The sequence below is a fragment of the Ursus arctos genome, unplaced genomic scaffold (genome assembly GCF_023065955.2).
Source record: "Ursus arctos isolate Adak ecotype North America unplaced genomic scaffold, UrsArc2.0 scaffold_26, whole genome shotgun sequence".
NCBI classification, from domain to species: Eukaryota; Metazoa; Chordata; class Mammalia; order Carnivora; family Ursidae; genus Ursus; species Ursus arctos.
In genome coordinates, this window is record NW_026622941.1 from 31,492,531 (window position 1) to 31,520,441 (window position 27,911).

General features: G+C 39.8%; 1 protein-coding gene across 1 annotated transcript in view; it reads right to left on the reverse strand.

The window, feature by feature from the left end:
- The window catches only part of SLC2A13 (solute carrier family 2 member 13), a 352,860-nt gene that overhangs the window by 71,805 nt on the left and 253,144 nt on the right, over window positions 1-27,911 (reverse strand). The window contains exon 7 of the mRNA XM_026502097.4: window positions 638-763. Coding sequence (XP_026357882.1) covers window positions 638-763 — 126 coding nt within the window. The remainder of the gene's footprint in view (window positions 1-637; window positions 764-27,911) is intronic.

Genomic DNA, 27,911 nt, shown 5'->3' on the forward strand with positions numbered 1-27,911 from the left:
ATGGAGAAAAGGGAACCACCGTACACTGTTGGTGGGAATGTAAATTGGTGCAGCACACTATGGGGAAACACAGAGGTTCCTCAAAAAACTAAAAATAGAACTACCATGTGATCCAGTTATTCCTCTATGAGGTAATTACCCAAAGAAAGCAAAAACACCAGTTTGAAAAGACAGATACGTGTACCCATATGTTTACTGCAGCATTATTTATAATAGTCAAGATACGGAAGCAGCCCAAGTGTCCAACAGATGCCTGGATGAAGATGTGGTGTACGCACAACGGAATACTACTCAACAACATGGGTGGACCTCATGGGTATTATACTAAGTGATATGAGTCAGAGAAACAAATACCACATGATTTCACTTACACGCAGAATCTAAAAACCAATAAATGAACAAATTGACAAAAAACCACATTCTTCAGTACAGAGAATAAACTGGAGGTTGCCTGCAGGGATGTTGGCTGGGGGATGGAGGAAATAGGTAAATGGGATTAAAAGGTATAAACTTCCAGTTACACAATAAATAAGTCACACAGATGAAATGTATAGCATAGGGAATATGATCAATAACAAAAAAGGTCTCACTCTGAAATTGTATTTTATGCTCTTATGGTATATGAGAGGTGACATACCTGCCCCAGGCTGCCTCATTCGTAGACGCTTTATTAACTGGAACACAGGAGGAGTCAATGACAGTTGATTTGTTCATCCTGTAGCAGAAACCACAGTCTGGATCCAACATACAGTCATTACAGTAACTGTAAGATAAAGAGTTACGTCACGTTAGAGACAACTGGCGTTCTTCTGCACTTTCCACTATACTTTGCAGGGAGCTTGGGGCCATGGCACTCACTTTAGCCATGGCAAAGGGACATGTGCTGGGGCTGCTGGGAGCTGGCAGGTCTCCCCCACCTGTCCCTCCCTTGGCTACAGCAACTGTGGAAGCCGCTTTGAGATGGAGGAGGCTTGGGTCTGAGACACTGGCTGTAAAAGATCCCCAGCTGTCCCTCAGCAAATCAACATCTGCTTTTCTAAGCCACTGAAATTTGTTATCAAAGCATGGACTGGCCCAATGTAACCCAGCTGAGTGGTTCCAAATTGTACCAAAGCATTTATTTCTCTTAACTGTCTCCATTATGTACCCTATCTCTTAAAAGTAGGAAATACATTTCCCAATATATATAATGAAATAGAAAATTCAAAAAGAAAAACATTACATCTGATGAAAAAAGTTAAAAACAAAAATACCACCACCCCAACAATGGTCACTGTTAACGTCTTGGTAGGACATCTGTACTCTTAACAAATCTACACTGAGTATCAACTATGTGCTGTGCTTAATTTAAAATAAGTTGGTAAAGGAAAAAAGGCTAACTTTTCTCTAAGTTAATTACATCTACTGGTTGGATCACAGAGCCATAATCAATTATGTGAGCAATGGCTCACATTAACAGCACTGTCCTAACTGCAGAAAATTGTAAAGAGGCAAAATCCTTTAGAGGGCAGGGTTTTCCAACCTAAGTTTACAAAGCACTGGTAAATGTGTTTTCTTGCTGTCAAACTCATTTGCCAGACAATTCTGGAGAACCTCAAACATGGCAGGCACACTCAGGGCACTGCAGGCACCAAGATGAATAGGACAAAGTCCCTGCTCCTGGGTAGATAAAAGGCAAGGACAGGTACAGATACACAAATAAATAAAGGCAGTGTAACAGAAATCAGGGTGAACTACTCTAAGGACAGAGGCCTGTTCATTTGCCTGTAAGAGGTGGGGATAGTTTGGGAGGAGATACTTGAAGTAGATCATAAAAGAAATTTACCAGGCAAAGAGGTAGAGGGAAGGGCATTTCAGAGGACTGCTTATTTTACAATTAGAGATCAGTCAGCACAGACTTATTATTGACTGTGTACAAGTAATTATGCGATGGGGTGTGGGGGAGAAACAGGGTAAGTACTACTGCCAGTCATCCAAAAAAAGATGCGAATCCTCAAAATCAAAATAAGTCTTTGATTAATTTAGCTGAATGGGAAAACACTGGCATTGTTTAAAAACAAGATTATCATTTCAGTCTCCTTCTGTAAACTTTTCCTTTGCAAACAGCCATCCTTAATTTTAAATGAGACCAGACCCCGGGAGGCATAGCTTGGAGATACTGCGGATTCGGTTCCAGACCAATGCAATAAAGCAAATACCACAATAAATGAATTTTTTGGTTTCCCAGTGCATACAAAAGTCATGTTTACTCTATACTATGGTCTCTTGTGGATGCAACAGCATTATATCTAAAAAAACCAACGTGCATATCTTAACTTAAAAATACTTTATTGCTAAAAAATGCTACCATCACCCGAGCTTCCAGCAAGTCATAATCACTGATCACAGATCACCCTAACAAATAGTAATGAAAAAGTCTGAACTCTTGTGAGATTTACTAAAAGATGACAGATACGAAGTGAGCAAACACTGCTGGAAAAATAGTGCCGAGAGACTCGCTTGATGCACGGTTGCTGCAAAAATACAATTTGTAAAGAACACAAGATTCTGTGAGATGCAGTAAAGCGAAGCACGGGAAAACGAGGTATGTCTGTCCTAAAAGCAAAACAGAGCCTTTGACAGCCGACTGAAAGGTCACCATACTTTAGAGAGGTGATACAGCATTGCAAATATAAAAAGGTCCACACCTGTGCTAAGCAAACTAAACAGAACAGGAGCGTTAGAAGTCCTGTGAGCTTCCGGCTTTCACGACTCCACGGGCTAATCCGGAAAGAAAGGAGCTCCTACCAGGACTTTGTTGGTTTCTTCCCCCCACGTGAGGAGGAATCTAACCCTGATTTTTCCAGTGGCTTCAAAGGATACTTATTTGGGAAAGGCTGACTCATCCAATGCTAGAGAAATGACTCTATATCTTTAAAAATAAGTAATTCCTGTAACAGGCCAAAAAAAAAAAAAAAAAAGTAATGTTGAAGGCTCACAGTTACCGAGAACCGATGACACGTGCGGGTCAGACCTCACGAGGTGGCACTGCTCGGGCTCTGCGTCCTCCCGTCATCACGCACTCACCCGACGCTGACCACAACCTCCCGCTCTTCCAGCTGCTGACCCACGATCCCGGCTCTGCCCTGGCGACTGGCTCAGGGCAGGTATTTTCCACTTACCATGTGCCAGGCACTATGCTGGGGGTTGGGCCACAGCAGTAAACGGAACAGATTCCCTGTGCTCGATGAGCTGTCAGACCTCCTGGCCACTGGGGCTCATGCCTCTACTTGTTCCCTACTCACTGGCTTTTTACTTTCTTTAGTTCCATCCTTCTCTAGCTTACTGATGGTGGCCTAGCATTTCAACATTCTAAATTTCCCTGCCAATTTATCTTTCCATCTCACCCGCCTAGCAAAAATCCTAGCCATGTGTGAGTGTAAACGTTTGCCTTTTCTATGCCTTCCCCACAGACCCAAATGCAGCTGAGGGAATCACACCACAGGCAGACCAGCAGTTCTCTCTAGTACCGGCTACCAGCCTCCAAAGCAGCCTCACGGCCTGACGTGCCTCCTAATTTTCTCTGGTCAACTCCATACAAGGACTTTTCCAACCACATTACACAGGGACTATTCTTCAAATCTCCAATGCTCTGTCCTTCGAGTCACTTCATAGCCAGCTTCACCGCAAGTCCACCTTCACACGGAAAACAGAAGTGGTAAAGATGGTAACTTTATACTCCTATTGCAAACCCAGAAGCAATCATACTTTCCTCTGCTCCAGTTACAAAGAGAAGTTGTTTTTCTTCTCTATCTGGGCTTTCATTCCATTCCATCTCCTTAGCCCATTTCAGACCCTTTTGATTACTGCTCCTTCTTTCTTTTACACATCTCCTGTCTTAAGGTGGAAGATTAGCTTTTTGATTGGATATCTCTCTTCCTTTTTACTGCAGGAAGTTGAGCTATGAATTTCCCTCTGAACACTGCTGAACGTGCATCCCCTATTTGCTATGTTTGGTCTTCATTTTCATTCATCTCAAGGAATTTTCTAATTTTCCTTGTGACTCCTTTGACCTACTGGATTAAGACATGTGATTTAATTTTCACATATTCATGAATTTCCCCAATTTTTTTCTGTTAGTGATTTCCAGGCTCACTTCACTGTTATGGGAAAACACATACCTAATTAGTATGATTTCAGATCTTTTAAGTTTATTGAGGCTTGTTCTGTGGCCTGACATGTGATCTATCCTGGACAATGTTCCTTGTGTACTTAAGGAATGTATATTCTGTTGGAAGTGGAGTATTTGTGAAACATCTGCTAGATCTGGATGATTTGTAGTTGATATACTAATTTTGGGGGGGCAGGATGTTTTAGATCCTCTTTTTTTTAATTTAAATTTCAGTTAGTTAACATACTGTGCAATACTGGTTTCAGGAGAATTCAGTAATTCATCACTTACGTACAACACCAAGTGCTCATCACAAGTGCCCTCCTTAATACCCATCACCCACCTCCCTCCATCAACCCTTAGTTTGTTCTTTATTTTTAAGAGTCTCTTATGGTTTGTTCCCCGCCCCCCATATGTTCATCTATTTTCTTTTTTAAAAAATATTTTATTTATTTATTTAGAGACAGCACAAACGTGAGGGGCAGAGGGAGAGAGAAAATCTCAAGCAGACTCCACACTGACCATGGAGCCTGACACACGGCTCGATCCCAGGACCCCTGAGATCATGACCTGAGCCAAAACCAAGAATCAGATGCTAACAGACTGCACCCCATCTATTTTCTTTCTTAAATTGCACATGAGTGGAATACCATATGGTATTTGTCTTTCTCTGACTTATTTCACTTAGCATAATACACTCTAGCTCCATCCACATCATAGTGAATGGTAAGATTTCATTCTTTTTGATAGCTGAGTAATATTCCATTACATATACATATGTGTGTATGTGTATACATGTGTGTATGTATCTATGTATACACACACACACAGATACACACACACATACACCACATCTCCACATCTTTATCCATTCATCAGTCAATGGACATTTAGGCTCTCTCCAAAGTCTGGCTATTTTTAATAATGTTGCTATGAACATCGGGGTGCATGTGCCCCTTCAGATCAGTATTTTTGTATCCAGTGCAATTGCCAGATTGTAGCATAGCTCTATTTTTAACTTTGTGAGGGACCTCCATACTGTTTTCCACAGTGGCTAGACAAGTTTGCATTCCCACCAGCAGTGTAAGAGGGTTTCCCCTTTCTCCTCGTCCTCACCAACATCTGTTATTTCCTGTGTTGTTAATTTTAGCCACCCTGACAAGCGTGAGGTGGTATCTCATCATGGTTTTGATTTGTGTTTCCCTGATGACGAGTGATGTGGGCATCATTTCCTGGGTCTGGTAGCCATCTGGATGTCTTCTTTGGAAAAGTGTCTATTCCTGTGTTTTGCCCATTTCTTAACTGGATTATTTGGTTTTTGGGTGTTGAGTTTGATAAGTTCTTTAGATTTTGGAAACTAAACCTTTATCAGATATGTTGTTTGCAAATATGTTCTTCCATTCCATAGGCTGCCTTCTAGTTTTGTTGTTTTCTTCTCTGTGCAGCTTTTTATCTTGATTTAGTCCTGATATTTCATTTTTGCTTTTGTTTCCCTTGCCTGTGGTAACGTGTCTAGCAAGAAGTTGCTATGGCTGTGTGTATTCCTCCGGGATTCTGATGGTTTCCTGTCTCACATTTAGGACTTTCATCCATTTTGAATTTATTTTCATGTATGGTGTAAGAAAGTAGTTCAGTTTCATTCTTTTGTGTGTTGTTGTCCAGTTTTCCCAACATGATTTGTTGGAGACACTGTCTTTTTTCCATTGGATATTCTTTCCTGCTTTGTCAAAAATTAGTTGACCATATAGTTGTGGGTCCATTTTTGGGCTTTCTATTCTATTCCACTGATCTGTGTCTGTTTTTGTGCTGCCAATATGATGCTGTCTTGATGACTACAGCTTTGTAATATAGTTTGAAGTCTGGAATAGTGATGCCTCCAGCTTTGCTTTTCCTTTTCAAGACTGCTTTGGATATTTGTGGTCTTTTGTGGTTCCATACAAATTTTAGGATTTTTTTGTTCAACCTATGTGAAAAATGCTGGTGGTATTTTCATAGGGATTGCACTGAATGTGTAGACTGTTTTGAGTAGCAGGATACAAAATCAATGCAGAGAAATCTGTTGCATTTCTATATACCAGTAATGAAGCAGCAGAAAGAGAAATCAAAGAATGTTATGTCTTCTAAAAGGGATACCCTGACTTGCTTTTAAATTTTTATTTTCTAATTCTAGAAAGTTTCAGAAGAGGCAATATTTATGATTATGGTTTCCATGAATGGAAAGATATTTATGAGGTGCTCACTCTTAAGAATTTGCCATTATATTTAAAAATAGTACAATGCTAATCAAAGAAAGTATGCCTCAGTGTCATGCTCTTACAGTTGTCACTGTGATCCAAATTGTGACATTAATGAGGAACTCCCTACCCACCCTATGCCTTGAAATATCAGCAAGCTCTCAATAAAAAAAAGTGGTAATGGTAGGAGCACTACGCAGATATCAGCAGCTCCTATCAGGTAAGTGTACCTAGTGAAATGCATAACAGGAATGTGTGTTACAGAGCTTTTTAGGGACACATCAGTGTTTATACAAATACAATCACAAGGACATAAAATAGGCTCTTTTAATATAAAAGAGTTTTCAAATGGTGGTAATAAATAAAATAACATGTAAAACTGTGTACTTACTCTCAATTTATTGACCGAAAAAGTTGCATGTAAATGTGTGTTTGTGTGTATGATACATTTCCTTACCTAAATACACACATGTACATATGCAAACATACGCACATACATGCCATTTTATAATTGCAAAGCTGAAGCTGAGATTTGTGTTTTTAACTATGTTAACCAAAGGTCCGTGTAGCATAATAGGAAAATACTTAGCCCTACTGGAAGAGACAGGCTTGGCAGACTGAGCTCTCTTCTTTTTACCTCCCCTTTAGAGAGTTTGTTGTGAACTTTTCTGAGATAAAATGGGAGAACCAGTCCAAGAATGCATAAAAGATTAGACAGTTACAAGAAATTAGAGCCTACAGTAGCCGTAAATGTTAAAAAGGAATGGAAGGAAAGAAACCTACTCTGAGAAACAGGTTAAGTTTACCCCCTTTACGAGCAGACCGAAGAGCAAGAGCTTGTAATTGCTTTTAATCCGCAGGCTTTACTGCTGTGAATCTTCTGCATCTGACTCGGGAATCTTAGCTTCACTTTCTAAGGGGAAGAGATGAGAAATAGGACTATGTTCCAGATATTTGGAAAAAAGACCATTTGTATATGGATTCGATCAGAGAGCCATGAATTATAAGGACTAACTCACAGCTTGATTCAAGCCTCAACCCTGTGATCTCCTGGACCAACACATGGGGGACACGGTGTAACTTGTGTGATGGCACCGTAGAGAGAACCAGCAAACCTGCTGTCAACGTAAGCGACACTTACTCTTCACTTTACTTACTCAGCAGGTATTTCTTGAACACCTGTCTGTCAGGTAACATGGAAACCACTAGGAATAAAAGATGTCCAAGACAAAAATTTCTCCCTTCAGAAGGTCACCGTGCAGTGAGAGAAGGCAAACATACCCTGAACCCTTAGAGATATAATGCGATGGGCAGTAATAACGGTAGACTTTTGTGAGCCTCTGACAGCATAGTGATAGACCTAACTTTGCTAGGGTCAAGAACTTTCACAGAGGAGGTGACGCCAAATGTGCGTCTTGAAGCAAATGTGCAGGAAAATAAAGGTGGAAAGTAATAGTCCAGACAGAGAAAACGATATGGGAAAAGGACATAAGAGTATGTCCTCCTCTGACTCCTGCCGGTCATAGGGACGGGCTGGAGCCCATGGCACCTGGGGAGAAATAGCAAGAAAAGACTGCCATGATAAGAGAGGGGGCTTGTCCCATAGCAAGGATTTTTATCTTCATCATACAGTGGGATGCTGCTACAGAGTTTAAAGAGGGGAGAGATCTGATCAGGTGAGATTTAAGGCAGTAGAGAAGATGGAGTGGAACTTGTCTGGGGGCAGGAGGACATGTTAGAAGATGGTTGGAAGAGCTAAGACGAGAAGTAGTAAGGATGGAGAGCGGAGGAACTACATGCACTTTGGGGACAGACTTGGGGGACTTGGGGCTATTTAAATGTGGGTGTTCTGGATCACACTCAGGTTTTTAAATTGTGAGACACAAAAGAACAGTCAGTTTCACAGGAAACCCAAAGATCGAGCTCTAGGGGTGTTGAGTTTGAGGTACTTATGAAATATCCAGAGAGCTGGGCGGTTGGAAATATGGGCCTCCACTTAGGGAAGGGAAATAAACTGGAGAAAAAGGTCATGGAGTCTCAGCGTGTCAGTGACAGTAAAGTCACACAAGGGTGATGCTTCCCAGCACAAGTGTACAGAGGGAAGGGACACTGCAAAGAGCAAAAGCAAAGCAGAAAGGACCAAGAGGGGACAGAAAACACTAAGAAGCAGCAGTCTGAGGAAAGGAGGAAACATAAAGGGAGTAGTGTTAAGGGGTAAGGAAAAGCTAGGAACAAGGGAACCACTGTAGGAAAATTTATCACAGAATAATAAATTGAGAGTAGAAAAGTGCCCAGAGTTAACAACACAAAGACCCTGGCAATCTCAGAGCAGCTTTCATGGAGGGGTGAGCCACGACTCGCTTCACGAAGTCAGTGCCAGTAGCTCTCCAGATTTTAAAATAATTTCCAAGCAATTACTTAAGTTCCCCAGAATTTTTTTTTTTTTTTTTAATTCTCACAAGTTCCCTACTTAACAGTCCAAATAAGGGAGAGGGGTCACCTGACATCCACACGCTGGCCAAGAAAGGAGGCAGGTTCTGTTCGAAGTACTCACAGAGAGCCCCAGTCCTGCAGCGGGCTACAAGCAAGGTGGGCTGTCAGGCCCTCAAAAAACCCCCTCCATCCCCCCCACCCCCCCAAGGGTGGTTTCCGGTTAGATTTGGTTCAAAGTCACCTGCCGAGAGCAGCAGGGCAGTTAGGAGCGAGGAGGGGGTGGTAGGGAAAGAGCAGCTGTCATGGGCCACGGAGTGCCATTATCGCTCAAAGTCAGGTGTGAAATCCATGCACGAGGAACGAGCGAGTGAACACAGTTCCTCACAGGGAACGGACATGGGCCTGAGCCAGGGGCTCGCTCTCACGGCTGCACTCGCCACCGCGGACTGCACGCTCGGCCCGCCAGACAGGCATTTTCAGTCCCCGACGCTCCAGCTCACTGGGTTGAATGACATATACTTAAAAACAAATGGACCGTTTTCTGGAGGGCTGAGTTCACACTCGACTTCAGAGTAGAAACTAAAAATGTTCTAAATGAACCCAAATCAATTTTTTAAAGATGTGCCGAGGAGAGAGAAGAGGGCACGTCCGGTTAAGCCCCTGGTGCCCGTGTGAAACACGTCAACAACTGATGAAATGAAAACGGGCCGTCCTTTCTCGCCCTCAGACACTAAGCTGCCTCTTATTCGGCTCTTTTTTACTTTAATTGGAAGCATTTTAAAGTTTCAGGACTAGTTTTCTAAATACGTGAACACTTATTTCTCTCCCTTTCTAAAAAGGTCAGAGATTGAAAACTTACATCTTCCTTCCCTTCAACTAGTAAGAAATGAACTATGTGGTTCTAATTGCAATTATTATCTAGATTTTATGTTTCCCCATCTGTTTAGAGTGTCTAGTGCGCTCTGCATTCAGTTCCCTAGCAATTTCTAAAACAGCAGCATCGCTGGCCCTTATAGAACCTCCCCCAGTGAAAGTATCCACAATCGAGAACAATAGCATGAATTCTGGGCACACTTATTTACCACAAATTCTCTCTAAATATCATAATATCCTGTTACTACGAAATTTCACAGGATGTGATTTAAAAGAGGGCCCTCTCTTAATGTGGCTTTCTTCTTCAGGCTTCAAGGAAATTAGCCCTTCTATCTGGTGTTTCTGGAAGTGAGTTATCACAATTACTAACCAGTTTCGTTTGGGTTGTGGACTGAATGTTTGCCAATTGTCTGCTTTAGTCTCTAGCAGTTTAAAAACCAAGCTCAGGTTAAGGAACCTTCTGGCAATTAGATTGACCTTCTTTCTATTTCATTCTAAAAATGACTCCGATCTTTACTTCAACCCTCCCCCCCAAAATTATTCTCCATAAATGGGCAGAACAGGCTAATGAACCTGCAGTAATGCTCTGATTTATAGAGCTGTCATGCTTTGATTCATTCGATAAACATATTTTAAGGAACCAGTCTACAATGGGGTTGCAGATAATAGTTGATAAACATGGTCTTTTCCCTTGGGATACAGACCTCACTGTTGATTTTGCAAACCAGTCAGTAAAGGACGTTGGAATCGCTCATGGAGGTACGTACAAAGCAAAGAGGAGGGCCGTCTCTACCAACGGTACTACATACTGATCTGACTGAAATTTAAAATATTTCGTATCAATAGGGAGGTATACTCATTTTAATTCATTCAGCAATTCCTTTTATAAAGCACAGTCCTTTTGTAAATAACTTAATTCATTTCTTTTATAGATTTAGTTTCTTAAAGTACAGCACACTTATAATTTCTGCCCTTGAAATGAGCATGCAAGAGTAAATATTTGTGAGATGTCACAGCACTGTAGTATGTTTTACATCGTTAAAGTTTGTGAGAATTAAAAGTTAGCATATATGTATTTTTTTTTTCTTTGAAGAATGTAGAGTCTTGCAACTGGGTAGTTTCTTAGAGATCACGTGCTCTTGAAATGGAAAACCTGAAGTCTAGAATTTAGAACTCACCCCAGGTCATGGTGTGAAAGAGGATAAATGGGGCCTAATTTGCCAGTTTGTTTTCACAAAAAAATGTTTTGATCTATGCTTAGAATATTCTTAGGAGCATTGACCTAGTGCCACTATATTTAAGTTCTCAGCCTTTATATGTATAAAACGTGACATAAATTCATCAGGTCATGTTCAAGAAAGCCTTAAAGAGTAAATCATGAATAACAAATAGCCATTTCTAGATGTTATTCATTTTTCATGCCATTTGTTAGAGCCACAGTTATGATACATGCTCTCTGTAAAAGGTCAATTAGCAGATTCCCCAGGATATTTAAAGTTTTGTGTTACCTTCTAAATGTCAAGTTGAAGTTAGAAATATTGTTACATTTGGGAGAATTTGCCACAAAATAGTCCATATGATGAAAAGAATTTCAGGTCAAGAATGTGCTAGGAAATTTTATCTTGCTTTTGGAAGCCTGAGTGACTCTAAGTCCAAATGACTCTCTGTGGTGGCAAGGAAATGGAATACTGCTTCATACTTGGCCTCTTTTTACTGAGTGACCCACGTGAACCGGTATGGAGTGGTAGAGAGGACAGCTTCTCAAGTTTCTTCAAGAAGGGAAAGGCTTGAGCCTGCACATTCTCTGTGGCATATTCTAGGAGAGGTTGCAAAGTAGAAAGAAAAGAAAAGAACCAATGGGACAAGGTGTTGGTGCAGGTGAAGACCAGAGGGTCAAGATTAAAAGCCCTGGTGGAGGGATGACCTTCTGCAGAGCCTGGAAGAAAAGAGGTGAAGACAGACCTGGCTACTGAGATCTCTGTTCATGTCTGAGTTTAAAGCTGAGAACATTCCTACCTAGTCTCTTCAGTTTTCGCCGCAAGCAAGACAATGCTATCTTCTAAGAGATGTGAGGGGAATAGGATTGGGTTAGAGGAGAGTTGTGGGTGTTTGGGACATCAGTTGTGGGCTGAGGAAAGGCACTGACCAGGGACAGGTCAAAGTTCCCAGACTAGCAGTGAGGATCCAGCTGTGGCTGAATACTGTGAATGTGTACTTTTATCAGTGTGCCTGGTTGTGTTAACTCTCCACCAGTACAGAGCAACCTAGATGCAGAAAGAAAAGAAGAAGGATAGTTGGAAAGTGTCAAGCATAAAAGTTTATAGGTGACATATAGAAGTACCAAAATACAAAGATTTGGAGGGCCTGGTGAGAATGGTTAAGGAGATTTGACCATGAAAGTCTGACAGAAAAGGATGAAAAGCCATGGAGTGACTGAAAGATCAGGAAAAAAGGATGTGAAAGGTCTCTGAGGTAGAAAAGCAGTTGTCCTAGGATAAGGAAGTGAGACCTTGTAGGGAAGGAGTGAGAAATATGCACATGGGATCAGAGTATGTGTTGTAGATTAAGGATCAGCAAACTTCCTGTAAAGGATTAGATAGTAAATATTTGTGGCTTTGCAGGCCATACGGTTCCTGTTAAAACCTCTTGGCTCTGCCGTTGAAGCTGGAGAGCCATCATAAACAGTAAGTAAACAAATGGGCATGTTTGTGTTCCAGTAAAACTTTATTTGCAAAAACAGATGGTGGTCTGATTTGTCTCAAGGGCTGTAGTTTCCTGACCCCTGTTCTAGATTATGACAATTTCCAGGATGTGACAAAGTTAAGCGGAAGTGCATAGACTATTAGAAAACAGGGGGCTAAGATGCTTTAAGATTAGTGTATCAAGATCCACAACTATATGGTCAACTAATCTTTGACAAAGCAGGAAAGAATATCCAATGGAAAAAAAGACAGTGTCTCCAACAAATGGTGTTGGGAAAACTGGACAGCAACACGCAAAAGAATGAAACCGAACTACTTTCTTATACCATACACAAAAATAAATCCAAAATGGATGAAAGTCCTAAATGTGAGACAGGAAACCATCAAATCCAGAAGAGAACACAGATAGCAAACTTTTCAACATCAGCCCTAGCAACTTCTTACTACCTACGTTTCCAGAGGCAAGGGAAACAAAAGTAAAAATGAACTACTGGGGCTTGATTAAGATAAAAATCTTCTGCGGAGCAAAGGAAACAATCAACAAAACTAAAAGGCAGCCATTGGAATGGGAGAAGGTATTTGCTAATGACATATCTGATAAAGGGTTAGTTTCCAAAATCAATAAAGAATTTATCAAACTCAACACCCAAAAAACAAAAAATCCAGTTAAAAAATGGGCAAAACACATGAATAGACACTTTTCCAAAGACATCCGGATGGCTAACAGACCCAGGAAATGATGCTCAATGTCACTCATCAGCATGGAAATGCAAATCAAAACCATGATGAGATACCACCTCACACCTGTCAGAATGGTTAAAATTAACAACACAGGAAACAACAGGTGTTGGTGAGGATGAAGAGAAAGGGGAACCCTCTTACACTGCTGGTGGGAATGCAAACTTGTCCAGCCACAGTGGAAAACAGTATGGAGGTCCCTCACAAAGTTAAACATAGAGCTATCCTACAATCCAGCAATTGCACCGGATACAAAAATACTGAAGGGACACATGCACCCCGATGTTTATAGCAGCATGATCAACAACAGTCAAACTATGGAGAGAGCCTAAATGTCCGTCAACTGATGAATGGATAAAGAAGATGTGGTATAGATATGTAATGGAATATTACTCAGCCATCAAAAAGAATTCATCTTGCCATCTATCACAATATGGACGGAGCTAGAGTATATTAAGTGAAATAAGTCAGAGAAAGACAAATACCATATGATTTCCTCATATGTGGAATTTAAGAAACAAAACAAATGAGCAAAGGAAAAAAAGAGAAAGAAAGAAATCAAGGAACAGACTCCTAACTACAGAGAACTCATGGCTACCAGAGGGGAAGTGGGGGGCCGGGGAGAAGGGTGAAAAGGGTGATGGGGATTAAGAGTACACTTATCATGATGAGCACCGAATAATGTAAAGAACTGTTGAATCACTACATTGTACACCAGAAAACTAATATAACATTGTATATTAACAAACTGGAATTAAAAAATAAACTTAAAAAACAAAAGAATGTGTATTCTGCAGATTTTAGATGAAATGTTCTGTATCTAGTAAGCCATTCTGGTTTAAAGTGGTGTTTAAAGCCAGTGTTTCCTTATTGATTTTCTGTCCGGATAATCTATCTGTTGATGTAAGTGGGGTATTAAAGTCCCCTACCATTATTGTATTATTATCAATTTCTCCCTTTATGTCTGCTATTTTTTTTGTGTTGTACATTTAGGTGCTCCTATGTTGGGTGCATAAATATTGACAAATGTTGTATCTTCTCAGATTAATCCCTTCATCACTATGTACTGCCCTTCTTTGTTTTTGTTACAGTCCTTGTTTTAAAGTCTATTTTGTTGGGATGCCTTGGTGGCTCAGTGGGTTGAGCACCTGCCTTCGGCTTGGGTCATGGTCCCAGGGTCCTGGGATCAAGCCCTGTGTCTGGCTCCCTGCTTGGCGGGGAGCCTGCTTCTCCTTCTTCCACTCTCCCTGTCAGATGAATAAATAAAACTTAAAAAAAAAATATTTTGTCTAATATGAGTATTGTTACTTCAGCTTTCATTTCCATATGCATGGGATACTTTTTTTCAGCCCTTCACCTTCAGTCTGTGTCTCTGGATCTGAAGTGAGTCACTTATAGACAACATATAAATGGATATTGTTTTGGGGGTTATCTGGGTTTTGTTTGTTTTTTAAATCCATTCAGCCACCCTATGTCTTTGGATTGGAGCATTTAATCCAATTTAAAGTAAAAGTTGATAGGTATGTACTTATTGCCATTTTGCTGTTTTCTGGTTGTTTTTGTAGTTCTTCTTTGTTCCTTTCTTCTTCTCGCACTCTCTGCCCCTGTGGGTTGATTTTTCCTTTATTGTTATCTTTGGACTCCTTTCTTTTCATTTTTTTGTGTATCTATTGTAGGTTTTGCTTTGTTGTTACCATGCGATTCATATACACCAACATATATATGTACATATGCCAGTCTGTTTTAAGCTTATAGTTGTGCAACTTCAAATGCATTCTAAAAGCACTACAGTACAGGACACCTGGCTGGCTCAGCAGGTAGAGCATCTAACTCTCGATCTCAGGGTTGTGAGTTCAAGCCCCACACTGGGCATGGAGCCTACTTAAAATAAATAAATAAATTAATTAAAGTACTACACTTCTATTCTCCCTCACATTTTATGCTTTTTATATCATATTATAGATCTTTTTGTGTATCAATTATTTATTGCAGTTATAGCTGATTTTTACTATTTTTGTCTTTTAACCTTAATTCTAGATTTTTAAGTGGCTAATCCTCTGCTTTTAGTATATAGATTGGCCTTTACCAGTGAGATTTCTTTCTTTCATATATTTTCTTATTTTTAGTTATGGCCTTTTCTCTTCCACCTAAAGAAAACCCTTTAACATTTCTTATAAGGCTGATTTAGTGGTGATAAACTCCTTTAGGTTTTGCTTGTCTAAAAAACTCTACCTTCAATTCTGAATGATAACCTTACTGGTAGAATATTCTTGGTTATGAGTTTTTTTCTTTCAGTACTTCAAATATACCCTACTACTTCCTCTGGCCTACCAAGTTCTTGCTGAAAACTCAGCTGATAGCTTATGGCATTTTCCCTGTATGTGACTATTTGTTCTTCTTTTGCAGCCATTAAGATTCTCTTTCGCCATTTTAATTATAATAAGTTTTGGTATGGATTTCTTTGGGTTCACCTTGTTTGGGACTCCCTGGGCTTCCTGAACCTTGATGCCTGTTTCCTTCCCAGGTTAGGGAGTTTTCAGCCATTATTTCTTCACATAAATTTTCTGCCCCTTCTCTTCTCCTCCTGGGACCCCTATAAAATGAATGTTAGTAGGCCTGATGCTGTCCCAAAAGTCCTTTAACCTATCTTACTTTTTAAAAGTTTTTCTTTGTGCTATTTGAATGGGTGATTCCCATTATTCTGTCTTCCAGATCCCTGATCTGTTCTTCTATATCATCTAATCTGCTGTTGAGTCCCTCTAGCAGAGTTTTTCATTTCAGTTATTATATTCTTTAGCTTTGGTTGGTTCTTATATTTTCTAATCCTTTATTGAAGTTCTCACTGTCCTTTTCCAAAGTTTGGTGAGCATCTTCGTGACCATTACCTTGAATTCTTTGTCAGGTAAATTACTTACTTCCATCTCATTAGGATTTTTCCCCTCTCCTGGGGTTTTACCTTGCTCTTTTGTTTGGAACACATTCCTCCTCATTTTGTGTGACTTTCCGTGTTTCTATGAGGCACAACACCTACCTCTCCCAGTCCTGAAAAATGCCTGGTGTAGTAGTGTCCTCTGTATAGACTGTGTGTAGTCTGGCAGGCCGGCTGGAGCTCAAATGAGCAAGAGCTGGGGATCCTGAGGTATGCCATGCTGGGACTGCCGTGATGGGACAGGGGAATTGGAGGGGGGGTAGGGATCCTGGGATGCACTTTGCCAGAGCTGTCTTGGTGGGACAGCTGGGACTGGCATAGGTACAAACCAAGGGTGGGTCCTAAAGTGTGCCACCCAGGGCCACCTTGGTGGGATGAGTGGATCAAGCGCAGGCCAGGGGGCATGCCCAAGTATACCACACAGGGACTGCCTTGGTGGGATGATGAGCTGGTGTGGGCTAGGGTGTGATGAGGAAGACCTAGCAGGTCAGCTAGAGGGCCTGGACCCTTCTGCAAGCTCTTCAGATAGAAGGGAAATATAATAAACAGCTCTCACCAGCACCTCCAAACCAGGAGAGAGTTCCAGCACTTCCCCACCCATTTGATGAATGCTCTATGGTTAGTACATGGTTTTTCTTCACTTACAGTTTCGTTGCCTTTTAAACCACATTTTTTTTTTCTGTGCTCCCAGGCCCGTAAGTCTGCACATGGGCCACTCAGTGACATTCCTCCCTGTTACAGTTTGTAGTGTTGGCGTAGAGTTCCTGTTGTTACTGTGTCTCCACGACTCCTACATTTCTTTATATGGTCCCTTTATCATTTGTTGTGCAGAAGCTGTTCAATCAGCCCTGAGTTCTTCAGAAGGAATCACTCTACATAAAGGTGTAGATTTGGTGTGTCCATGGGGGGAGGTGAGTTCAAGGTCTTGCTATGCTACCATCTTGGATGGTCTTCCAACAATGCTGGTTTTTCATATGCACTTACATGAATTCATGACTTCTAAAATCAAAAAAGAAAAATTAAACATACCTGATAGTTACAAATGATTTCTAGATTATATGTTTAGAAAAGGGAATCAATTCTTATTCTGAACTAAGTAACTTTTATTAAGTATCACAAAATGAAATTACAGTATATAGTATCTGCATTCTTTGTGAATGCATGATCACACTGACTTTAATATATTTTCTTTTTATGAACACAAAAAATAAGTTGTTTTATAGTGAGCACTTAGTTTGTTTTTTTTTTTTAAACCTATCTGTGGAAACACATCTTAAAACTGCATCTCTTCTGGGGACACATTTTTGTTCATTTGTTTGCTTTGATAATTGATGGTTCTGTGTTTAAGTACTGCCCGAGTATCTTTCTTTATGCACCAAGAAAGAAACGTGGTAACCAAGTCTGTTTTATATTTTTCATCAACTACTACACCACCTGGCACTATGCTTATCATACCGTTAAGTGCTTCATACAGAGACAACAAAATCAAAAGGATAAATGTATTTTGGCTTATATGGACTTGCTTATCAGTTCTTCCATGGTTACTTGGGAGCACTTTTCTTATTTTATAGGAAATGATATATTTGAATGTCAAGGACAAGGTGAGTTTTGCTTGCATAGTGAGAGAAACAATCAGCTCCTGGAGCCCCAGAATGATGTTTGATTTGAAAGCTGTGCTGTGTGACAGAGATGAACTGAGATAGCACGGAAGCCATCTCCCTGGATATCATCATGTCTTCTGATGTCTGCAACTCCATTTAGGGTGGAGCCTGTCATGCTGACAGAATTTCACAAAATTATAAAGAATTGAAGGTTGATGAAACCCATAGTTATCAGGAAAGTGATGCTGGGGGTAAGCGGTAAAAATAATAATATCAGCACACAATGATTCTTCACTTTAAGAAACATATTTGGGGGGCGCCTGGGTGGCACAGCGGTTAAGCGTCTGCCTTCGGCTCAGGGCGTGATCCCGGAGTTCTGGGATCGAGCCCCACATCAGGCTCTTCTGCTATGAACCTTCTTCTTCCTCTCCCACTCCCCCTGCTTGTGTTCCCTCTCTCGCTGGCTGTCTCTATCTCTGTCGAATAAATAAATAAAATCTTTAAAAAAAAAAAAAAGAAACATATTCGGGTTCTCTTGTGTAATTCATCTCCGTAACTAGATGAAGAAGCAAGGAAGAGAACAGCATTCGTGGTCTTCATTTTCTCATCTGAGTGTACAGATGGTCTAATTTACCTAAAGGATCTTTCTTTGTAAGTGCATCTCATCTATATTTGCTTCTAAGTTACTTTTTCCATATTTACCTATTTGTATAACAGAAGCTTAAAAACAACAAGACACTCAAACAAAATAAAAACTGTAATTTATCTTGGATCAGATACTCACATTTAAAACTTTGCAGTTCAGATCATTCTGCTGCTCTAAGGGAACCCAAGGGGGTGAATTCTTTAAAATATTTTAGAATGATTTTACTTTATCTTAAGCACTTGCTTGTATACCAAAGATGTTCTATGATGATCCTTAAAATAGCAGAAAAAGAATTTTCTGAGCTGAATAAATATAGGTAAATGAAATAAATGAGCAAAATTAAAAAAAAACAAAAAACAAAAAATCAACTTCCCTAAGTCCCAACTAGACTACAGCTCACAAAAAAAGATTTCTCAGAAGTATCTCAATTTCAGTGTATGAGTAAAAACACAGCAATTTTTAGACCTACTACTGGCCTTTGATCATAAGGAATTACTATTCACTTTCCAAAGGTATGTGACATCCTCCGGGCAGGAGCATTCCATTGCTTAATTGGTAAATTTCAGAGTGAAGAGTGTAATGGTTAAGAGCTGTGTTCTTAAAGCCCAGTTCTAGTGTCTGCTAAGCCATATGATCTTCTAACGTTCACTTAATTTCTTCAAGCCTCAGTGTCATTGGTAAAATGGGGAAAATAATAGCATCTGCCTCTGTTTTGCTAAAGGATAGAAAAGAGATTCCATGTAAAGCTCTTAGCACAGTGGTCAGCATGATGATGACCACATATAAATAGTGGCTGCCATGACTATTGCTTTTGGATAAATGAGCAAAATACTTACTCTAATCACTCATTTTGAACAAACATGACCAAGGGCAGCTATTTCACTGGCTTATGAGGCCAAAGAAATAAAACAAATGAGAGATTTTAATGATTCTTTCTCTCTTGCAAAGCTGGAGGTAAATTATTGAAGAGGGCCATATTTCTTGACAGCTGAAAAACTGACCTTAAGATTTCTAATCGGTATAAAGAGAACTAAACCACGAAAACGGAGAGAGTCCTATTTGGTTAATTAATCCATCCTATCTGCTGTCAAACAGAACCACTCATAAATATGATGTCTCTCTCTATTGCTATATCAAAAACTGCTAGTAGTCTATCCCTATATCCATTCTTTGTTTCCTCCTTTGTAAGAGAATCTGATTCTTAACCAGAACACTGTGGTCCCCCTTCCTCTTCCAACTGCTGAATAAAAGAATACATTTCCCAGTCTCCATTACAAATAGAAATGGGACTAATTCTGGCCTGTGAGAGATACTGTGTGGGATTTTCAGGAAGACTTCAAAGGGAGCTGATTCAGCTGGGAAGTATTATTCCTTCTACATTTTCTCCTTTTGGCCTGTTTCAGACACGATGGTGGAGCTCCTGCAGCCATCTTAGACCATCCTTTAGAACCTGTGAGGAATACTTGTGTGGGTAAAGTGAAAAGACAGGAGCCTGGATCCCCGATGGTACTAGGTCTAGTATATTTTCTCCAAACTCCCTACCTTTGAATTTATTTTACACTCCTTTCTTGTTTAAGCCTATTATTTTGGGTTCTTCTGTTATATATAGCCAAAAACAATTCCTAATGTTACAAGAGTATTTTTTCAGTGCTTAAATGTAAATTTTTACTCACTTCTAAATATACTCTGAAATATCAGCTTCTGCTCAAGTACCAACATCTCTCTAAAAACGTGAAACCCAAATATGGGTTCAAAGTGTAAATAGAAACCAAGGTAAGATATTGCCAACTCCCAACAAAGGGCTTTGTTTCCTTAAGAGTTGGCATAATAACTGGTAAATGGCTAGTATTCAGCAACACAGGCCAAATGAAAACAAAATATGGGAAAGAGTGTGTGTGTGCATATGACTGTAAATTGGTAACGCTGATTTTTCCCCACCATCTCAATTAATGTCTAATGGTGAGTACGGCATTTAGTAAGCAAGCTGGTTCTTTCCAGCTGCTTGAACACTACGAAAGGTGACCTAAAATGTCTCAGAGTTGATGCCTCACTCCATTAATCTCACCTACCTACAAATGGCTGAACCCCCTCCACGGCTGGGCACTCCTCTTACGTGTGAGGCTTGAGCTTGGTAATGACGATGATGGTGAACGCTCCAGCTTGTCAAGGTTATTTTTCTTTGTGATACTGTTTTTTGAGGTGCTCATGACTATCTGTCTTACCTCAGCACTTCTCTGATTGAGGTGGTAAATTGTTCCTTTGTGACTCTTCCTTACAGGGTAAAGGAGCAGTTAAGCTTCTTTTTTTAGTGCTACAATTTCTGTTGCTCCAATTTCTCTCTGACAGGATAATTACTAAGTTTGTCTCTCTTGGAGTCTCAGAGATTCATGTTTATCTGAGTTTCATTTATGGGTAAATTTTTCTAGTATATGTTCAATTTGCTGCTTTCTGTCTATATTTTAAGCCTTTAATCTTCAAAGACCTTATAGATTCTAAGTTACTTTCAGAATTACATAGCCATTCCCCCTTTTTTTGTTTTCCTGGATAGATTTCAAGCCTCTGTTGATTTTTTAAGAAAAATATTCTCTCCGAGAAGTATTTTTTCCTTCTCTTTTTATTACTAGTATACATGATTTTACTTTACTCTTGCAGTTTAAAATCTTTAGATACCTGTGTCTTTCCACATCTTCCTTGATAGCTCAGCTCAAACTGACTTTATCAGAACAAAACAGACCAGTGCTGAAAGCCAAATGCAAGCATCTAATCAAATGGAAATGAAGGACTATCAGTAGCATATCCAGGCTTGAAGAGCAGTTTTCAGGGTACTACAAAGAACTTGTCTGAGAACCTTCAATTTGCTGAGGTAGGTATAAGATTGACAGAAAAATCTCTTACTGTATTTACAAATCAGTTTATGTAATCAGTGTAGTTACAGAGGAAAACATGCAAGTTAACACTACAGTCATGCACACATCAGGTCTCACTACTTGGTCAGATCAGTAAACAAGTACCTTATGATGTTAGTTGCGAGATTTTGTTTTTTTAAGAATTTATTTATTTATTTATTTATTTATTTATTTATTTATTTGAAAGAGACAGAGACAGCAACAGAGAGCATGAGCTGGGGAGGAGCAGGAGAAGAAGGCTCCCCGCTTCTCGACATGGGGCTCGATCCCAAGACCCTGGAACTAGGACCTGAGCCTGAGGTAGACACTTAACCAACTGAGCCACCCAGGTGCCCCGCTGCAAGGTTATTTTTAAGAAAGGAAGTAAAGTGTGGGAGAAAAAAGAGAAGAAACATCATTTCTCCTTTCAAGTTACAAATGTCTAGTTGGGAAGGCAAGTCATAAAAACTGGGCATTAAACTACATTAACAAATAACATTACAAGTCATTCCAGTCACCAAGACCTGACAACATCTCATCCCTTCACGTTAGGTCTTAATTTAGAATCTTAAAGGTTTGTTCTTTTGCCATTTCTACTTTGCTGCCGAGAAGATCTTTGTAAAATACAAATCTGATAATAGCATTATTAACGTAGCTTCACGTATTTTTCTTTTCTAAAAAAAGATTTTTATTTATTTATTTATTTTAGAGAGAGAGCAGGGGGCGGGGCAGAGAGAGAGAGGTAGAGAGAGTCTCAAGCAGACTCATGCTGAGCTTGGAGCCCAACATGAGGCTCAATCCCATGACCCTGAGATCATGACCTGAGTTGAAACCAAGAGTCAGATGCTTAATTGACTGTGTCTCCCAAACGCCCCCCACATTTTCTTTTTTTATGTGGGAGTTCAAAACCCTTTTTCCAGTACATATGACTTCTTATAATTTAAGTTCCCAACAGGCTTGTCAGGTATATTTCTCACCATCTCCTACTTTTGTTTAGAGTCCACTTCATGTTTCCTGAATAGAATTATAGGCATCATCTATCTTCTGAAAATTTGCCTGAAATTCAATGCTTGAAAGTGTGCGAGACATCTACTAACAGAGGAACCACCATTGGAGCCTTCCCTGGGATCCAGGGGCACTGACAGTTGTCTTCTTTCCAGAGGAAAGGAATCGGAAAGACGACTGAAAAACTCCAGCTCTTTAAATTTCTGAACTCCCATGACAGACACCTGAAACAGGACTATGGGAAGGGTACTGGAGGGCTGGGGGGTGGGGTGGGGAGAGTCACGATCCTCCCCAGACACCACAGCAAAGGCCACACAGCAGGGGCAGGGCCTTAGCTGCTCTCCTCCACAAACTCAGGTGACTCCTGGTAAAGCTGGCCACATGTTCATCTGTCTAATGGAAGCAGCGGATGGGAAGGTGACTGGGTCAGGCCATGGCAAAGCATGGTCACTGATGATGCTGACCCTGATTTGCAAGGAAGCCCCCTCTGCTTGGAAAAGGGAGAAAGGGAAGGGATAGGAGACAGTTTTAGACCATCAGAGTTGGGAGAACCAGTGCAGCCCCGCTAAGCACAGCATAAGCATTGTTAACTCTCAGGCCCCTTCAATGGCCTATACATTTTTCATGCCAGTGCCCTGTCTGCCATGACAAAGCTCAAAATTACTGCTCTTGGGTCACCTCCAAAAAATTAGGTATATAAGGCACATAATTTAATGAAAGAAAAAACTGGACTCTGTGAAAGTGAGCATCTGAAACTGAAAATATCCTGTACTTGTAGTGTCTGGAAAATACTAAGTTTTCTCTTGTTTCTGCACCCATGCTACTCCCTCTATCTGGAATGCTGTCTGCCCAGCTTTGGGAAACCTTCCATACTATCCTAAAAGTCAGTGGATTTGGCAATGGGTAGTGACTAGAACCAAAAAAAGTTAGTATTATAAAACATAATTAGATGAATGATTCTTTAAAATACTGAGCTTCTCTGCTGCATGGATATATTTCTCAACAATCTGGGTATTAAGTAAAATAAGGTAGCCTAGAGATATTAACAGAACAGATATAAAACAAGTACAATACTAACTCCTCTTATAATTCTTCCGCAGTTGACTGACATGACAATGTCAGTTCACATAAGAATAAAAGACCACTTTGGTATACACACTGGAATTCCAAGTACAAAAAGCAGGAATATTAATTTAGCATGTTTAGTTTTCTGGTTTATTCTTATCCTACATAGTAAATCAACATCCACATCCAATATGAGAAATGAAAAGAACATTCACAAAGAATTACATCTGTGTCAACATTAGTACATGCTAATTGCCAGGAATTTATACATTCATTGAATTTTAAGTATTTGCTGACCCACAGCACAACACATAATTGTATAGCATATGAATGAGGATAATACACATTCTTGCCAAATTTGATTACGTTAACCAATATTTGTTGTTTGAATTAGTATCTTCAATTTCAAATGTTTATTATCTTACACTAAACTTTTGTGAAGATATGTATGACAGTCACATATTAATCATAGAAAGATAAAAACGAGAAGTCAGGAAGAGTTAAATATTCAGGCCCCACAGTTAAATGTTCGTATAAATACCAATCAATTAGCATAAAGATTTCCTTTGCTTTCAGAATTGATAAAATTAGAAAATGCTAATAAGTTCTATGAAACAACTTTTATTCCTGATTTGCCAAGACTAATCAGCATGGATTTAGGATAGAGAAGTTAAAAGCAAACAAAGAAAAGATAATAAGCTTAAAAAAGTTAAATTCTGACTTTGAACTAGGCTACTGACAATGAGTTCATGACACTGATAAAGTATAAAAATGAGCAGTGTATTTTTTAAGCCTCTGTGGAGGTTGGAGACTTTATTAATCTAACAACAAGCTGGTCCTAACGTACATCATCATTTCAAAAAAATTTGTTCTAAGATGAAATTACCACAGAACTGACATAATCACCAATGTGAATGCCAAAGAGAAACAGGTTTCTACAAAAATGGGTACCTATGCAATACGGATGCATGGGGAGAAAAATACCAGCTACACTAGATGTATCAAGTAAAAAGCAGTAGAAAGAAAAACGGATTTGTCTCATCAGCTACCTAATAATACAGAATACTCAAGCCATGATGAGCTTTGAGTTTAACCCTGCAAATTAAGTACTCAGTAAATTTTCAGAGCTTACCTTCCAAAAATGATAGAATTATTTACTTCACTATGCTGAGAATCAGCATGTGTTAAAATATAGATTATAGGCAATTGTGTAAAAGCATCTTTCTCTTCTACAAACCCAAAATTTCCATGAGGATAGGAACAATGTCTCAATATATCTTTTGTCTTCTGTCATCTCAGAACAACAGAGTATTCAAAGATGTTATGGAATCTGTTTTCAATTACAAGGGACAGTGTGGTTTATAAAGGACCACAACTCAGGTGTGTGGTTTTGGGTGTGTTAAGATACATAAGGAGGTTATTAATGATTCTAATACTACTTGTTACAAATTTTGCATAAAATAAGTAGCTTGGTAAGTCATAGTGCTTTCATCAGATATTCATTCACAAGGGTTAGTATTTTTCATGAGAAATAACACTCCACTGGGAAGAAATAATAATGAATTCGTTTTTGGAACTGTTCTGGGATATTGTGGTCAAATTTCTCTTTATGGACCTAAAGCCCTGTTATTGCGGCAGTACAAACTGTGACTATAATCGATTGCTCCTGAGTAAGATCAAAATTCACATGTACTTTCTATAGTGCAACAAACAGAACTTAACATGCTATACAATTCCTGTGAGTAATCCGTGGCAAGAAATTATCAGCCTGCTCTATTTCAGTGCTGCTTTAGAGAAAAAAGGGCACTTGTCCATTTAATGAACCTCAAAGAAGAAAAGAAACTTATGGCTGACCAACACCACTGCCAATCATTTTCCAGTAGGAGGTAAGAAAAAGGGTCTATCTTGCCCACCTGAAGCAACTGCCTAGTTGTTCACACAAAGAATTGAGTTGAATTATAAGCAACTGCCTCTGCGTCTCCTATGCTCCTCTGTGGGGGTCCAGAATTAGATATACTTCCAGGAAAATAAAGAAATCTCAGCTCACTGGAAGAAGCTGAACCAGTGTGGGGGATATCTAAATGTTGTTCCGCATTCTTTTGGAAAGAGAACAGTGCTTATGGTACACGGTCTCTATGACTGGTTTCTTGGTCAGTGTCCCAAAATTTCTAAACTCTTTTTTAAATTTATAATCTTTTATTCGTACAATCTAAAATGATGTTAATTATTTGCATGTGTAGGAGGGCAGAGGCATACGATCCGTGAATGAAGCTTAAACTTCACAGTCCTCACTTCCATGGTCTAATCTCTCTCTTTTTAAAAAGAATCAAAAGCAAGCTTAGGAGAATGAAGGGAGTCATCTCTAATTTTGATGCGGTCCCAAGGCAGGGATTTATAAAGCTACTCCTTAACACTTCTAAGCTGGCCATGATTTTCTCTCCATGAATGAGTCTCCTACAAGTCAGTAAGGGCTTTGTTCGGGCCATGAGGGTGCGGTATTGATCAAGGTACCTCTTATTCTGCTAGGATCAGAGCTGCTGAAAGGGTGAAATGATTGGCAGTGATTTTAAAGAGTTTTATTTTTTTTTATTTTTATTTTTTTTAAGATTTTATTTATTTATTCGACAGAGATAGAGACAGTCAGCGAGAGAGGGAACACAAGCAGGGGGAGGGGGAGAGGAAGAAGCAGGCTCATAGCGGAGGAGCCTGATGTGGGGCTCGATCCCGTAACGACAGGATCACGCCCTGAGCCGAAGGCAGACGCCGACCACTGTGCCACCCAGGCACCCCTTAAAGAGTTTTAATATTAGTTCACTTAAACGGCACCCTTAGAGGACAAAATTTAATTAGGTTGCTTCTGGTTTTAACAATTTTCATCACTTGATACTTGTTTTTAGGGAAGTATTTTGTTAAATAAAAACTTAGTATTTAAGTACCTGGCACTTATTGTGCAGAACTTAAAACCCTTCCCTTTGCTTCTTGCGTAGCAGATACTCAAGAGTGTCTTTAGAATTCTCAGAAATTTGGGGAGTATGAACACATATCCAAAGAAAGGCCATTAGTTTGACTAAAGGGGGTGGTGGAAAGAACAAGATGGCTCTGCAATTTACTGGTTCCCTCACTCTCAGCAAGCTCTCTGAGCCTCTGAGCCTTATCTTCTGACCCATAAAATTAAATAATGATAGCAACTTCCACTTAGGGAAACTTAAGGGTAATATGAGATTATATTCAAAAAGAATGTGGAATGATACCCGCACACGGTAAGAATTAAAAGAAACTATTATTATTTTAAAATAAAAAGCATGCCTGCAACTATGGTCCATCTATCTTCCTAGGCATATCACCTGGGGTCACTTAAACCTCACTGAATACGCATAGAATTGAACTATCCAAACACAGTTTCTTTCCCTCCAACCAGTCCACTTCCAATCATATCTCCAAAGACACCTTTGCCCTCAAGCTCGCCATCAGGCAATAGCTTCAGACTCCTGTTACTTCTTTCTGGAGGTCTCTGTCCTTTCTTCTCAGTAAGTCCCCTAATATTCAAGCAGAAAACTCTTTCTAAAGCTCAAGTTTGGTCATGTTAGTTCCTTGCCCGATGCTGTTGAATGCTTTTCAGTTACTGCACATTTTGACTTGTATAAAGCCCAGCCCTTCCTTCCACCTCATCTCATGACTGGTGTCCCTTTCTCCAACATTATCCAACTTTAGAATTCCCTGAAGAGCTCTGTGTTTGACACATGCCCTGGGGGCCATCTCCACTTTCACTGGTCTGAGAAACTCCTACCTTTGAAGAATTAGATCAGGCTCACTCCTATGTGAGGACTTAAATACAGGGCCTGTAAACTCGGATGAGAAAAACATGACACCTCTATTTCATTTGCCTTTTACTAAAATTCAGCATTTCCTTCCGCTATGAATGTAGGCAATAAACTACTGACGGTAGAAATCACATATATTTTCATTTCCCATTATAGTAGTTGCAGAAATCTCAGAAACCATTTACATTCAGCGTGGTTTTGAAACTGCTTAGCTCTACGGCTAGACCTATTACTCAATGTTAGGGACGAACTATATACACTACCATGTAACAGGTGTATTTAAAAAATATTTGGCAGCCGTTATTTCAATATAATTGATTTCCCTTGGAGTCCTATAATTTATTTTATGCAGCTGAGAACATTACTCTCAGAAGGCGTCTAGAAGAATGTTAAGGTTAAGAACCCTCCTGTGTGAAGCCTTCTGTGATGGCCCCAGGAGAGGCGAATCAAGCCAGGGCGCGCTCTGATACCCCGTCAGCCTGGCTCACACTACTTTACAGTTATTTATTGCATCTTCCTCCCTCCTAGCTGCGAATGTGGAGTAAGGCTTCCTTTTGTCCCTTTGATCTCAATATCCCCTGACCTACTGTCACATTCTCAGAAATGTTTATTAAACAATGAACTGACTACAAATGCTTATAAACAGTTTTCCTAAAGTGCCGTACCCTTTGACGTGGTACAGTGTGTAGAATCATACGGCAACCAATTGCTGGGTGTCTGCTTCTAAAACCAGGCTGTTCCAGATACGTGATTTCATTTTTCTAGTCTTCTAATTTATTCACCATATAGCCTGGATGTTCTAGTCCAAGAGGCATGCATCATACTATCT